The 15,146-nt window shown below is 41.4% G+C and overlaps 1 protein-coding gene across 4 annotated transcripts in view; it reads right to left on the bottom strand.

The window, feature by feature from the left end:
* Positions 1–4,836: 4,836 nt before the first annotated feature.
* The window catches only part of LOC119173954 (protein DOP1A), a 64,365-nt gene continuing 54,055 nt past the window's right edge, over positions 4,837–15,146 (bottom strand). For 3 of the 4 annotated variants that reach the window (XM_075895030.1, XM_075895031.1, XM_075895033.1), the window contains 7 exons: positions 12,344–12,496; positions 11,471–11,607; positions 10,608–10,663; positions 9,173–9,184; positions 7,333–7,494; positions 6,091–6,226; positions 4,837–5,334 (listed from right to left, as the gene is read on the bottom strand). In XM_075895030.1, coding sequence (XP_075751145.1) covers positions 5,011–5,334; positions 6,091–6,226; positions 7,333–7,494; positions 9,173–9,184; positions 10,608–10,663; positions 11,471–11,607; positions 12,344–12,496 — 980 coding nt within the window. In that variant the 3' untranslated portion in view covers positions 4,837–5,010. The remainder of the gene's footprint in view (positions 5,335–6,090; positions 6,227–7,332; positions 7,495–9,172; positions 9,185–10,607; positions 10,664–11,470; positions 11,608–12,343; positions 12,497–15,146) is intronic. The other variant, XM_075895032.1, reaches the window with a different exon arrangement.

Genomic DNA, 15,146 nt, shown 5'->3' with positions numbered 1-15,146 from the left:
CATTCAGAGGCAATGCAGTTAATGTGTAACGTGGTTGCAAAAATTGAATTCCACACTGAACATCGTTTTAGAGCTCGGCTTTTAAGCCCCCCTTTCTACGCTAAGTGGCATCGCCATCAGCGTAACAATGAGGGCGGAAGTGGGACTGCCTCAAAAAGTTTCATAATAGACTGCCTTACGGATGGGTTTCAGTGACTCCATGTTGTGCTGTCAACATTTGTGCTTTGCATATTTAACAAGTAAACAAACAGTGTTACGGTTGACACATCTACATGAAAATGGTTTAGTTTAGATGTTTCATGGCTTTGATAATTCACATCGCAAAAACAAAACAAATTTTAACAGCCCAAGGTGGCAGCGCCCATGTGTCTTGGGTAAAATAGTCTATACCACGAGAGCCAGCGCACTGCTGCGTTAATGTCTGCAATGCCTCATGCCTGTGCACCCTTCTTATGACAGCTTGCACACACAAGAATGTGAGTTGTCCTGCGACGCTTGAGAGAAAACATGTCTTAGTCATACTGACAGTTTATCTGTAGGGACTTAGATTTCACATCTAGTCTTCGGGGTGCAAGTTCGCCTATAGTAAAGTTTTGGAGCGCAGCGTTTAGGTGCCCATTGTTGCGTTAACAGCATCATCATAACAGGTAGAGCAAATGCGGAGCACAGTGGAGGGTAACAGCAATAGCGAGGAGAGCGTGACAAAGAGGGAACACCAGAGAGACAGGTTTCGTGGCATGGAACAACCACTTGCAATGATGCGGCAGTGCATGTCGTTGTGCGGTCGCTGATAATGTCACCACTAGGGTAAGTGGTGAGGGCATCCCACTACCATAAATGGCAATAAAGTGCTGCATGAACAGAGGCGCCTGTCTAGGATGGCTGTTGTGGAAGGCACCAATGCGCTGCTGTCCATAGTCGATGACCCAGCTGCATTCCGCAGAACAAAAATAAAGTTATTTTCCTCCCTTCCTTTCTTCCACTTATACCTAGTTCACACTGAAACATCCGCTTTCGCCAGCGACCGAAATTCCCCTGCCGCCGAAACGCAGCGTCGTTCGCACTGGACCCGCCCTGCGCCGCCGAATATGCCATCTACTACGGGGCGAACGCGGGATGGATGCGCTGTCACCCGATAGTTGTCGCGGCTCGCAAACGCTACTACGCTATCCGGTGGTGTATACTTCGACGATTCTCGTACACAAGAAGCAAGAAAAGACAGTACTGCTTACTTTTCTGGCAAGTGGCTGTCTTGTAATGCACGAAGAGCAGAAAAACCACCGACGCCAGCGGCGTTGGTGGGTTCGTTTTGCTCTGCAAGACCGCAACAAGCTCGGTCACGCCAAGAGCAAGCTCGGTCACCTCTTTCACGAAATACGGAGGCGAAGTAGGCGCAGAGTAGGTTAAACTCCCGTTGGTTTCAACATTCAGTTATGTGCACTGCGGCATAAGAAGTGAGTAGGGCTTGGCCGCCATTTTTCAAAATTCCTCGACTAGCGCTCCTATTGGTCTGCGGTGACCGATTCGGCGGCAGACGCCGCAAAAATCGGTCCGAGAGCGATCGGCGCGGAGAGGGCCCTTTCGGCGGATCTCACCGCCGCCGAACCGGATTCGGAGCACTTTCGGCGGCCGGAATGCTTAGTGTGAACGCGGCCTTAGCGAGGCAGTCCTGCCTCAACTTGTCGCAAAATTATAACACTGAAACGGCTGTGATGATGTCTGCTGCCTCATCCCTTTGGAGTGGGAGATAACCAAGCTAAACGAGATTGTGCATAATCAAAAGATTAAGTGCAGGCTAGGTTTCAAAAAATTTTAAAAAGGTGGGAGGAGAAAGTGAAAAGAGAAAAATTCGTGCACTTCCACGCAGTGAATCACAAATGGGCAAAACTAAATGCTAAGGTAAATAATGTCTAGGTTGAAGGCGCCGACTAGTATAAAGGGTTTGTGCTTGTAGATGTTTTAAATTGTACTGTCACAATTATGACTGATCCATTGTTAAATTCATTGTTAAAACATTTTTTGTCTTAGATATGCTACCCAACGTTGCCCCATATAAATGTAAATTGAGTGACGTAAAGAGTCAGCTAGGTCCCAAGGTCCATAATGTTTACATTGAAGTCGCTGTAGTATAACGGGCTTGTGCTTAGAGGGCAGGGTTGCCCACCGTAGGCTAATTACCCTACTTTTGGAGTAGTTTTGAAATTTGGCGGCCAACGTGGGGCAGTAGGGTGGTAATCAGATTTTCTCATAAGCCACAGCACAATTTTAATTGATGCGAGTGAGGCTGCATTCAGAGCCTGGCAATGCAGTTAATGTATTACATGGCTGAAAAATTGAAATTGTACATTTAACCAGAGTCAACAGAAGCAGGCTAACAGAGCCATAAAGCATTTTTGTGTCATCCCACACGCCAGTGGTATTTCATATACGTACAACCCCCATTGCGCATTTCACTTTTAAGGTGGAGCTTCAACATTTGTAAGTTGTTTTTTTTTAGGGGCAGAGGGAGGGGACCAAGAAAAGATTAAGTTGTAGTGCTACTCCACACACCAACAGCTAACCTGAAGGCTAAGCTAATGCAACATTTGTGTTCATTTCCAGCATTATTTTTCCCTTCATGAACGATCTTACAAAGAGAGAATTCATAACTTTGAGCAACTATAATTTCTAACACGGCCCACATTCTGCCATTACCTTACACATTTTGTTTGTTAAACTTCAAAAAAAAAAGTTCTATGGCTCTTTCCTTCCTAGCTCTGGGAACTTTTTTTTTTTCCTGATACAACCATTCATTTTGCAAATACAAACTTTTATTCTTCTTTCACCCTTTGTGATGAATGACAAAAAAAAAAACTCAACATACAGTACCAGATAAATAATTGTTGGCAATGATAACTGTTCGGGCCCTACATCCCAAAACCACGATATGTTTATGAGATATGCCATAATGGGAGGCTCTGAATATTTTGACCAAATGGGGTTCTTCAATCAGCACTTAAATTTAAGCAGAATCTGTTGGCACTGTTATCAAAACTGGTAAGTTGTGAAAAACATAAAATTGCAGCATTTCTGGTCGGTACAGAGCTCATAATAGTTATTGATACACAATTTAAAGAATGCACTGAGCTATGAACAATGCACCATTTGTTGAATGTAAAAGTGTCACTTAAAGAGGGCTCTGGCAAAAAAACATTTAAACCATTCGAGTTATTTCATTGTCACAGGTATATATCGGAAGATAAAATGAAGGCGTTATTTTAGAATTTTAAGCCTAAACTTTGGCAAAAAATATTAGTCATGGATATACAGAGAAATCTTTCTAGGGTCCATTTAAAAATTAGTGAAGTGCAATTGGGGCCGCATCCACACACAAGAGCATGCATTCTTGAGAAAGGCGACGAATTTTATTTACATGAAAGTATTGGATTGGCATTTACTGCTACTAAGTTTCTAGTAAACTTTTTTTTTTTCATCTCTTAATGACGGTCATCCATCCTTACCAACTGTCAGTCTGCCTCCTTTGCACTGTCATATTTTGGGCATATTGTAACACCAACTTTACGTCTCAATTTCTAATAAATACCATACATTTGCAAGTGCTCCCCAACATATTAAAACCTTGCATGAAAGTTTTTGCTTATAACTAAAACATTTGGTGCAGTGCCCATTTACTCTTCAAGAAAATGTACTTTCGGGCTAGTTGACAAGTTATTATGGCATATGGCAGCACACAAAGGGACAAATCACCAGAGCACGCACAAAAGGGACGCCTCCGCGCTTGTGTCGTTCCTTCGTGTGCACGTTCGTTGTGTAACCTGGTGTGTGCTGCCATATGCCATAATAACAGAAAGTTTGATCAAATCACTTTTGCAGTAGCCATAAAGCAGCACAAGATTTATAAACATTTTTTGCATATATGCCTGAATAAAATCAAAGCTTGTGTGAAGCAGAAACATTCTCACAATGGCAACAGTCAACACGAAAAATTGAAAAGATGGAGAGAGCAGGCAGACTTTGCAGGCTGAGCAAAATATATTTAATGTAGCAAAATATACATTTTCCAGCTATGCAGTCAACAAAAGAATGTTGGGGTGTGTGTGTGTGTGTGTGTGTGTGTGTGTGTGTGTGTATATATATATATATATATATATATATCTTGTGTAACTGTTGACACTGTAACATTCATAGTGTACTAATAAAAGTGGCTAAGTTTCTGGATTTAAAAATAAAAGATGTACAATTCAACCGAAAGACAAAAACCTCTGTAACGTTGCAGAATATATGAAAATTCTCTCGCCACACAACAGCTTTTGCATGTATCGTAAGTAACAAGCTAAAATGTTCGGGACACCACAAACCTAAAATTATGGCGAAACAACAAATCTCGCTACTCTGCTTGCACCAACCCAGGTTCTTCTGCAGCACATCACTTTGTGTTTGTAAAGGCATTGCACCGTAGTTAGCTATTAGTAATACATATTTTACACGCAGACATGATCAATTATTCATTGAGGAAGGTTTACCAAGTGGTTGGTGTTTGAGCTTTATCCACCATCAGCAAGTCCCCTTTTGCATTGTCAAGTTTAGATGTGCCCTAGAGCCAGTCATCACGTGCCGCAAAGCTTTATCAAGTGCAAAGAAAAGCAGTACATATGCAATTATCACAATAGGGCAGAACAGATTACGCCACGTTGCGACTTGACATACCAGTATATCATATTAGCGACAATAAAAATATGCTTCTTGGCATTTTGGAAGCGTTCATCTGATCTAACAACGAGGCATTGTCACAATCAATAACGACAATACATACATATAGATATTTACAGTATAAAATTTGCGCAATGGAGTGGAACATGAAAGTAACGTCGTGACTAGCTAAGGTGAAACTCCAAGAAAGCTTTGCAATCCATGGACCCGAGAAAGCAAGCTGGAGTAGTAGTAATAGTAGTAAAAAAGAAAAACCGCATGCTCTCCACCGAGGTGATTCTTGACATTTCTGCGGTTGTGTCACGACTGGCGTGGCTCTAAGAAGTCGAGTTCGAGAATGTGCTCCACGCACTGGAGAGTTGTCTGAAAGACCGTGTCTTCAGTTGGTGGCACTTGAGTTCCCAGTGCCATGGTTGCAAGCTCCGGCGCCGAGCGAGACTTTGACAGCTCGCTGGAGCGAGCGTTGGATGCACTGTTCTCAAAGGCACACTGAACATCCACATTGTTGTTAGACCCACTAATGAGGCTGTTGAAAAAACCCTGGAGGTCGTAGAATGACTTTATAGAGGTCAGGTTGAGCAGAGGACGCCCATTTTTGTAGTGTGGGTTCTCATAATTTGGATTCTGTAAGCAACGATAGTAAGATGGCAAATTAGCATGTCGTGAGAAGCCAAAAAACAATTGAAACTGATGCACATTACAGCAATTCTAAATGGAAAGGAGGTAAGTATGCCCTTACAGAAATAGAAAAAGAATTGAAGTGCAGCTTTTGTTGCTCTGTTGCCTTAGAGTCATTTATATGAATTGTGAAACATTCAGCCTGAATAAACTTCCGCTTTATCCTATGCCAGGGGTACGTCTAAGAGGCATCTAATATAAAAGCTTTGCTATGAACTAAAGATTTTCAAACTGTTCTTCAGGGCTAGCTTGCTCCCTTAACAACTTTCTATTTTATGGCCAGCAAGATCTTGGGACAAAGCCTTTGATGACGCAACCACGGTGCCTATGAGAAAAAAAAAAGCTCTCCATTATAGAGGGGCAGCACTTCAAACTTCCGCATGGTTGAAATTAACAGTGTTCTGTAGCTAAAAAAAAATAGTGTAACAAAGTAAAAAAAAAAGTGTAACAAAGACGTTCTTGCTGCGATGCAATGGTTATTACCAGATGTATGCGCTCCTTTTTAATACTCTCAACCAAGTACATTCCCATCAAGAACATTAGTGTGATGCCAAGGCAGGCATGCCATGCTCAGAAAAGAAAATGTACACAGTATCAACAACAAATAATGTGACACAATATTTCATCGTTATGGGTGCCCAGTTTTAAAGAGTGGAGAAGAGCTACGTGTGCTACGCATCCTCGTGAAAGTGGCAAACTTACATTCTTGTTCATGAGCGCAGCGAGCCGGACAATGTGAGGCACAAACTCATGCTGGCCCTTAGGTTGCGACTCTTGCTGGGACTGGGTGCCATCGTGTGACAGTGGGGCATTGTCGCCAATGAATGCCCACCGATACCTGCCACAGTCGTACAATGAGAGTCATGAAATAAATCTCGTTAAGAAAAGCACTGATTTTGGTATACAATATTGAATTATTTAGTAATCTTTAGTTACAGAACATTTACAATATCGAGAAAAAGATGTAGGAGGAACTCTCTTTCTTGTCTCATAATAGCCAGGATTTAATTTGAACTGCAGTTAGAGATTGTTTGCATGAGAGCTAAGAACATGCACCATTTCACTATATCAGGTGAAACTTGTACACAACATTAAAAACAAACTGAAACTGGACTTCTGGCACGAAACAATGTATTGATGTTTGCAAGTTCTTGCGCTTACCTTAGCCTAGGCAGGGAAACCAGCCTCTAATTTTATGGCTGCCTATGAAACATTAAATATGGCAAGAATGGTGATCTCTATTCACGCACTTCGATAGATACAGCTACACGAGGTTTTTGAAGCATTCACCTTCTTTGGAAGCGCTACAGAAAACGAGCTGTTATCTTACGTTGATGATGTGCGACATGATGTACCTTCTTGTAAGAGACATGTTGATGGGTTAATGCCAGATGGCCACACTTGTCCAAATTAGAACTTCTCTGATGAGCGTCTCGTTTAGGATTCAGAAGTATGGTTCAGAAACATCACAAAATTACGACGTTTTGCTGGAGTTACCAAGCAACGTCAAAATTCAAACTGGCATTGCAAGTATGCTATCTGAATGTCGTAGCGCTGCAACTATAGACCAAATGTGAAATACCAGTATGGTCCAACCTCTCTTCCTGTCATTTTCACAATTATACAAGTTTTTCGGAAGCAGAGAATCTCTATACATAGTGTGCGTCAAAATTGGCAAACACTGACCAAAGCAGTTAGCGTTAAACTCGTACAATGATTTCCTAGAAATTTAGGAGGACAAGACAAAGCACAATAAATAATGTCATCAGATTGTCTAAAAAAACCAGTATGTATGAAGACTAGACAACTCCATGCACCATCCATAATCGCAAACTGGTTCAATGGTTGCAGTGTCGTGGTAGCTTGTGTGTGACGAGGGTACGAAGCCACCAACTGACCCATACTGCAGTCGTCTGTTCTGCAAGTTGCTTTAAAAATACTCACATTTGAAACTGGGGCAGCATGTCGGCAGGTAGGGCAACAGCCAGGTCGAGCAGCTTGCAGGCCGACAGATAAAGCTGCAGCCAAGCTGGGTGGTTGTGGGCATTGAGTCCATTGCTCACTGCCCAGCTGCTGTCGAGGCCTTGCAGCCTGCGCAGGTGCGAGCTGCGTGCCAGCACGAGATACATTATTCATCGCTCTACTCAATGCACACAAGGAAAGAAGAGTAAGCTGAAACAAAAACGCACAAAAATGACAGAAAAGATGTTGAAGACTGAAGGTACTCCACAAATTACTCGTAGGTTGCTAAAAAAGCATTGAATTCTGAACCTTTACAAGCCAAAACCACAATATGATTCTACGAATTGATTGATTGATTTGTGGGGTTTAACGTCCCAAAACCACCATATGATTATGAGAGACGCCGTCGTGGAGGACTCCGGAAATTTCGACCACCTGGGGTTCTTTAACGTGCACCCAAATCTGAGCACATGGGCCTACAACATTTCTGCTTCCATCGGAAATGCAGCCGCCGCAGCCGGAATTCGATCTCGCAACCTGTGGTTCAGCAGCAGAGTACCTTAGCCACTAGACCACTGAGGCGGAGCAATATAATTCTATAAAGTACGTTGCAATCAAGAACTTCAGAATAATTTGGTCCAGCTGGGGTTCTTTAATGTGGAACTAAATCTAAGCCAATGGGAATAATTGCAGTTTACCCCCCCCGAAATGCAGCCCCATGTGGCCGGAAATTAACATGTATCTTTGCGCTTCAATGCCTTAGCTACTAAGCTTCCATGATGGGTTGTGAATCGACCTGAGAGCTTGCAGCATATGCTCTCAATTGAATGACTGTCACCTGATTATTTAATCATAGTCTACGTAAACTATTATATGAAGTTTGCTATCGAATATATGCATCTAAGACTAACTGTTCTACATAATACTATATTAATTAATTCACTGTAACTATTATTGTTAGGCATAATATTGCTATCAGAAGAGATCACATACTATTCAGGTATTTCTTGCCTAGAATTGATCACTTTGTGAAATCATTTAAAATCAAGACTGCCCTCCCCATCCCCTCTGCTCTTTGTTTTATTAAGTGAGCATAAGTACTAAACGTATTGTTCGCCTAGTTCGTATTTCTCACCTCATACGTGCCGGAATATTTTATGTAATTTTTGCCAGCATATGTTACTGTTATTTTCTGTAGAGAAGAAAAGGTATCAATCTTTTCTGAAAGAAGGGATAACTAAAGCCGTTCTTACTGTAACTACTATATGAACATAGATCTGGTGATCAATAAACCAAGATTCAACTGCACTTCTGATTAAAGTTCTGGATCGTTATTATTGGCTGACAGGTTTACCATAAACTAAACACAAATTGTTATCATTTGCTTTGTGCATAGCACAAAGGGGAGTACTATTTCTTAAAATGAGCTTTCATATGATGATGCGACTATAACTACTAACTCCAAAGCCCATCCGAAATTGTATGCATTTGATGAAGCAAAGCTTTTTCTCTCACCACCAAGAAGAATGAACAATTGAACAAAAGAAACAAGCTATGGGATAGTCATATCTTGACAAGGCCAAGCTTGCAAATGCAAAGGTTATCATGATTTAAATATCAATCCCTCTCATTTAGTACAGACCTCTACACAACTATCCACTGTTAAAGAAGAAATAGAAGAGAAATCTCAGCGAAGTGGCTGTCATGCACTCTGATGTTCCCTCTGATGTGTGTTTAACAGTGGATTGCTGTGTGCACACACAAACACACACATAACAAAGGAAAAAGCAAGGAGTGCAATTGGATGCACAGATAGCAGTACCTTGGGTTCCGTCTGCTTGGTGTTGGTTCCGCCAGTAGAAATATAGTTTAAAGGCAAACAGGACAAAGAGACATGTAAGAACTGCAGTCAGGTCATTAAGCATGGCTTTAAAAAAAAGGACGTTGCAGCAAGCTTTGCACAAGCATCTTGTACAGCACAAACAGCAATGCATGAAAGGGGTTTTTCAAGTTTCAGGTTAGTGCTCGTTAAAACACAGAGCGCAGCTATGTTACAGTTGTAGTCAGCTTCCAAATGCAGACAACAAACATACAAACTCAAAGAAGGCAATCTAAATTTAAGTTTATGAAAAGCATTGTTAAACGAAAGTCCCCAAAACCACTATTAGTTTCTAAAATGAGAGGTTCTAAATTCATTAAAATTTCATTACAAAGCATTCAGCAGCAAACACTTGATAGCCCATGTTTATATGCAGAGGTAAAAACGCACGAAGCATCTCCTACAAATTAATAATCTTTGGCATTCAAAACACAAGCTTGGAGAACAAGGCTGTTACGTCCAAGTCATGAAAGCTACAGCACTCAAGAAGCACTTATGAATGGAACTACCATATGCAGCTGCTCACCACGCAGAATAGAACTTCCATACGCAACTCCCATTTTCCGACGACATTTTTAGGGAGCACACTCAGCTCTTAAGCAGTTCTTTTTCATTTCTTCATTCAGCATTGCCATTCAGAAAATAGATAACAGCAGGATTGCAACAGTACTGCAGCACAAAAGGCCCACTAAGGTTAATGCAGTTAGTAAAATGCAGTCAGAACATGCACACACGGCATCGCATAAAGGGTTAAACTTGCAGAATTCCACCACCAATATTACCAACTCTGTGCATCAGACACTGCGAGATGGCCTGCTGGCTTTATCTAACGTGCCTTCTTGCTTCATCAGCTCGGCCATCTACGGTTGGCCTAAAAAGTTCAAAACTGCGACTCCTAGGAAAAAGCCTCATGTTCTAACAACCTAGGTGTGAAGGTATTTGCAGCACATGCTAATGTATGTAAAGAACAGACTGTATAGAATGGTCTTATTAATGGCTGTGGCTATAAACTCCCAGAAAATTCTATGTTTTCTCTGATCCTAAGTACATGAGATTTTGACACTTAATGTACATATACATGGCATAGCAACATGAAAGGAAACACCATATCAGTGTTAAGGCAAGTACTTTTCCTAGCATTTGCTTCAAAATAAGAGTTACATTAGCGGAACATGGGAGCTATACAGCACGTGGCAGTGAGCGATGTTTCAACTTGAATGCTAGCAAGAATCACCGTCTAAACATAAATTTAAGTGTTTCTTATCATATTAATAAAGCATTCATGAAGAGAAAGAACCCCTTCTGTTTGGGACACTGCAGATAGAAGTGCAAATACTTGGCTTTCATTGTAAGCAGTGTGGGAGCAATTCCCACTCACCTGAACTCCTCCGTGTCTGTGGACAGCTCTTGCTCTATTTGGAGGAAAGCTTGAACCTGGAGAAATGTGCCATGAATGACAGATAGATGCTATAAAGATCAAACAACAAATCAATAAATTTAAATGTAGGCTATCCCTTAAGCTCAATGTATAAAGTCTTTATTATAACTTCACAGATCTTCCACTACAGTATGCATTCGTTACTTTGACATTGGCGAAATTCCAGTGGGTAAGTTTTATACTACTTGGCGTCAGTTAACAACGAACATTTTTACTGTCCAGATGCTCCTACAGTAGACTTTCATTAAACGGAACCTGAAGGGGCTAGAAAAAAAATGTTCCAAGCGGCCAGAAAAAAATGTTCTATTTAACAGGAGTTGCATTCATTGACAGATGAACAAAGCTGCAGAATACAAGCACAAAACCAATCTTGTCAGAAGCACTTGTTCCATTCAAGCAGTAGTTTCGTTTAACAGACTTCTGTTTACTGAGATTCTACGGTATGTATACAAAGAAAAACTGTGGGGTGCAAGGAAAAAAAAAAGTTTAAACTTTAAATGCGGCTTGACTGTAGCTAACATTACACAACTTTAGAAACCACTTGTGCAAAAAAAGGAAGCACACATGTGCATGACATGTTGTTGTTGCAGTTTCTGCGCTATTCCCAGTAGAATGGCAAGAGTACACTTTGCTGTATTAATACCACTAATACAAATGCAACATTTATTCCTTCCGATGCACCATGCTTCAAGTCTAAGAAGATGAGATTTTAAACACTGAAAAAACCTTGTAAATACCCTGCTTAGGCAAGTTCTGTTGTCACAACTGTAACTTCAGTGGATGCAATACACGATGGCACCCACCAGTTCAGTGATGATACCCGGCCAAAGAGAAGTGATGTGCTGTGACGACATTCGCAGCAACAGCACTCGGAAGCAGAGGAACACCTGTGCGTGTACGCTTGGCACGTGGCTCAGCTTGAGGCTTTCCGCAAGGCGCTCTGAAAACATAAAATCAGCATCAGCAACAGAGCACTAATACACTATTCGTCAGTGTGCATCTCACGCAGTTGACTTCCGCTGATCGAATATTGGCCAATAAAAAAAAAAACCTGTTTCCCACTGGTGCTCATACATATCCATTAAAGAAGGGCAGTAGTAATAGAATTAAACATTTAACAATATGAACATAAACCAATCTGACTCAGAAAAATGCTGATGGATAACTACGAGCCACGGTTAGTCATACTCATTAACTGGCAATTTGTTCTTTATATACGTACACTACCCATAAGGCATTACACTAAGGGGTTTCAGTCACAACCTGAAGCTGGCATGTTGTTAAATTAGTAATAAAAAAAGAAACCAAACAGAGTAACATCAAAACTTCATCCCAATAGACTTCTACCCCGAATCGCCACAGAAAGCATTGTGAATGACTTCGGATTTGACTTCTACCTCCCGGGCTCTTGAATAATACATCACGGCTGCTTCTGTTCAAAACTAACACCCTGACTTTAGTACACAGCTCTCACATGAGAGCAATAACAGCGCGTGTAAATTTCCGCTGCATCTACAGCAATGAAACAAGACCATACAAAAAGGACACACACATCCTAATAACAATAACATCCTGTGTTATTCCCAATTCGCTATTAGCGATTCCCAATCGTCGTGCTGGAATTCATTTATCCACTGATGAAACACAGGACTATCGCGAGTGATAATTTGTAGTACCCTGGATGTCTGGCATGTAGCGCTGGTATTGGTCCAGCTCGCTGCAGAAAATCACGAAGGCTAGCCGCTTGAGCAGCTGCGCCCGAACCTCGTACTCTTGCTCCTTGCTGCTAAAGATGTTCAACGAGCCACTCTGTGCCACTGCAAAACGGGCTGCAAAGAACATCAACTAGCTAAAGCAAAGTTCTGTGGAGGCACAAAAGCACCGACTTCACCTGAAGAATCATAGAAATGTACTGACACCAAGACATCGCACTTAGCAGTGACATAATTACAATTCCCAATCTAAACGAAAATGAAACTTTCCTGCCTCTTTCAACTCAAAGCAAAAATTTTTTTATTCAAACAAGCGCATGCCTAGCTTACAATACTGTACAATTCATTTACAAGAGTGCAATAATCTGCAAGTCTGCTTCTTTGCTATGCAGTTTGTCATGCTATGGTAGCTAGCCTCTTACTAAAAGCAATGTATCCGAGCACAGTTTGCTTGCGCTAGGACGTGAAAAATGTTTACTCAGCCGTCTTGATATAGACACGGATAAGAGACAAGCCCCAGCATGCGCAACTAGGACCTCGTTTACACTTGAAGCACCACCGGTACCGCTATTATTAGGGCAAATATGCATAGCAGAGAAGCGCACTTGCAGATTAGAAAAATCTCCTATTACAATGAAAAATAAGTCAATGTGCATACACAATTGCCTTTACCATACATACCTTGACCTGCTGTAAAATGCATGAAAAAAAAAAGTGTCGGCTCTGGGCCTTAATTCTCGACTATAACGAGTTTTTTCTCAACTAAGAAGTTTTTTCCCTCTGAGGTATGTGTGGGCATCCTTCCATAGCTCTTTGTAAGAAATTCATGGATAAGATTTTCATTCGTTCGTGAACAGCAGCGAGTTGCCCCTTTATCTTATATCCTCTTACATGCTTCTTTTTCTCTGTACTTTAGGAATCACACCCATACAAAAAACCATCTCATATTGCAAGTTTCCAAACTTCAAACAGAAGCTATACAGCGGCTTCTGTATTTTTGTATACTGCATGAAGTGTTTGTTTATTAATTTGCAGATACTTCTACGACAAAACATAGCAGGAGCAGATACATCGAACAGCAGATTAAACAACAAACATACAATGCTTCAATAATACTCGTTGTTGGGCTAGTTGGTGCATTGCTTCAGATGAAAAACTTCCGGCCAATAAAATAACGCACACAGGAAACGAAGAAGGAGACAGGAAAGAGGCCAGACTACCAACTGTTTATTCACATATGCATGGCTCAAGTATATATACTCATACGGTCACATGGTGAAGCTAAGTGCTCTTTAAAAAATAACCAAAAATTGCCCAAAGTAATAAACTGACTCATAATCATTCAAAGCTTTCTTCGCTCTACTAATCGCTACAGATTACAAACAAGATTCTAGGAACGTGTTTTCCTTCCTGCGCAGTGTCACGGAGCTATCGCTGCAGCATGCTTCACCACTCTTTGCAATATGAAAAGCTTCCAAGATTTATGAAAGATATGAAAAGCTTCCAAGAGTCCTGTTGTCCTTTCTTTTCTTGTCCCGTCTTTTTAGCGCTGTTTTTTAACTTCTGTGAACTTCTGTTTCCAAGATTTCCCGTGCCAATTTTTCATGGCTTTTGCCTAAAATCTTGATTTCGTTCAGCAGTGGCTTACAATTGCACTGTTTACAATGAAGGGCTAGATTGGAGCCTGTGCCTTTCTCAAGTGATTTGAAATGTTCCCAGGCCCTAAAATTCACACAACGCCCTGTTTGGCCTATGTATAACATCCCGCACGTCAATGGAATTGCATACACCACGCCAACAACACACTTCACAAAAACCTTCCCATGCTTCGCCTCACACTGAAACTTCTTCTTTTTCCCGATGCGTGCACACAAACCACCCAATTTCCTTGGTGCGGAAAATACCACGGACACTCCAAACCTGAGCGCCACTTTTTTCAAGCCATGCGCTACACGGTGCGTATAGGGCAACACCTGTGGTATCCTCTGCTCTGGACCTGTCTGTTTGGTTTTCTTTTTTCCTTTCATTTTTTGTAGTAACGTTTCAGCAACAGCTGACAAAACAGAACTGGGAAAGCCAGCGTTTTTTAGTCTCTCTATCTGGGCGGTGAAGCTCGTCTCAAGCATGTGCTCACATGACTTTGTCAGGGCAGATTCAAGGCAAAGAGAACCGATGGCCCTCTTTACCGTTTTAGAGTGTGAAGAGTTATACGGTAACAGCTCTTTCTTTGCTCTTGGCGAATACATCCAACACACGTTTCCATCACAACATCTAATGTTTATGTCTAAAAATTGGAGGTTATTGTTCAGCGGCACCTCATGCGTAAAACTCAGGCCTTTCCCTAGGTTTTTAAAGTAGCATAATACGCTTTGTACGGTGTTGTCATAAGTCAGATTAAAATCAGCTGCTAAAACTACCAAAAAGTCATCCACGTATCTAAAAATTTGCAGGACAGTGCCTTTGTCAAACGTGGATTCTAAATCCCGGTCAATGGAAGATAAAAAAATATTACACAGCACAGGGGCAACGCAAGATCCAATGCATATCCCTTTCTTTTGAACAAACAAGCCTGAGTCAAAGGAAACAACCGTCGCCCGAAGGTAAAACTCGAGGAGCGACATAAACTTGTCCACACTAATGCCCACAGAATTTTGAAATGCAACAGTTCCATTACACTCAATGCACTCTCGGACAGACTTAAACAGCTCTGTATGCGGTACAGAGTAGAACAAATCCTCGACATCAATAGAAAATAAAAAACCTATTT

This window comes from Rhipicephalus microplus, chromosome 5 (genome assembly GCF_043290135.1).
Source record: "Rhipicephalus microplus isolate Deutch F79 chromosome 5, USDA_Rmic, whole genome shotgun sequence".
NCBI lineage: Eukaryota > Metazoa > Arthropoda > Arachnida > Ixodida > Ixodidae > Rhipicephalus > Rhipicephalus microplus.
This window is presented reverse-complemented; position numbering and strand designations above follow the sequence as displayed.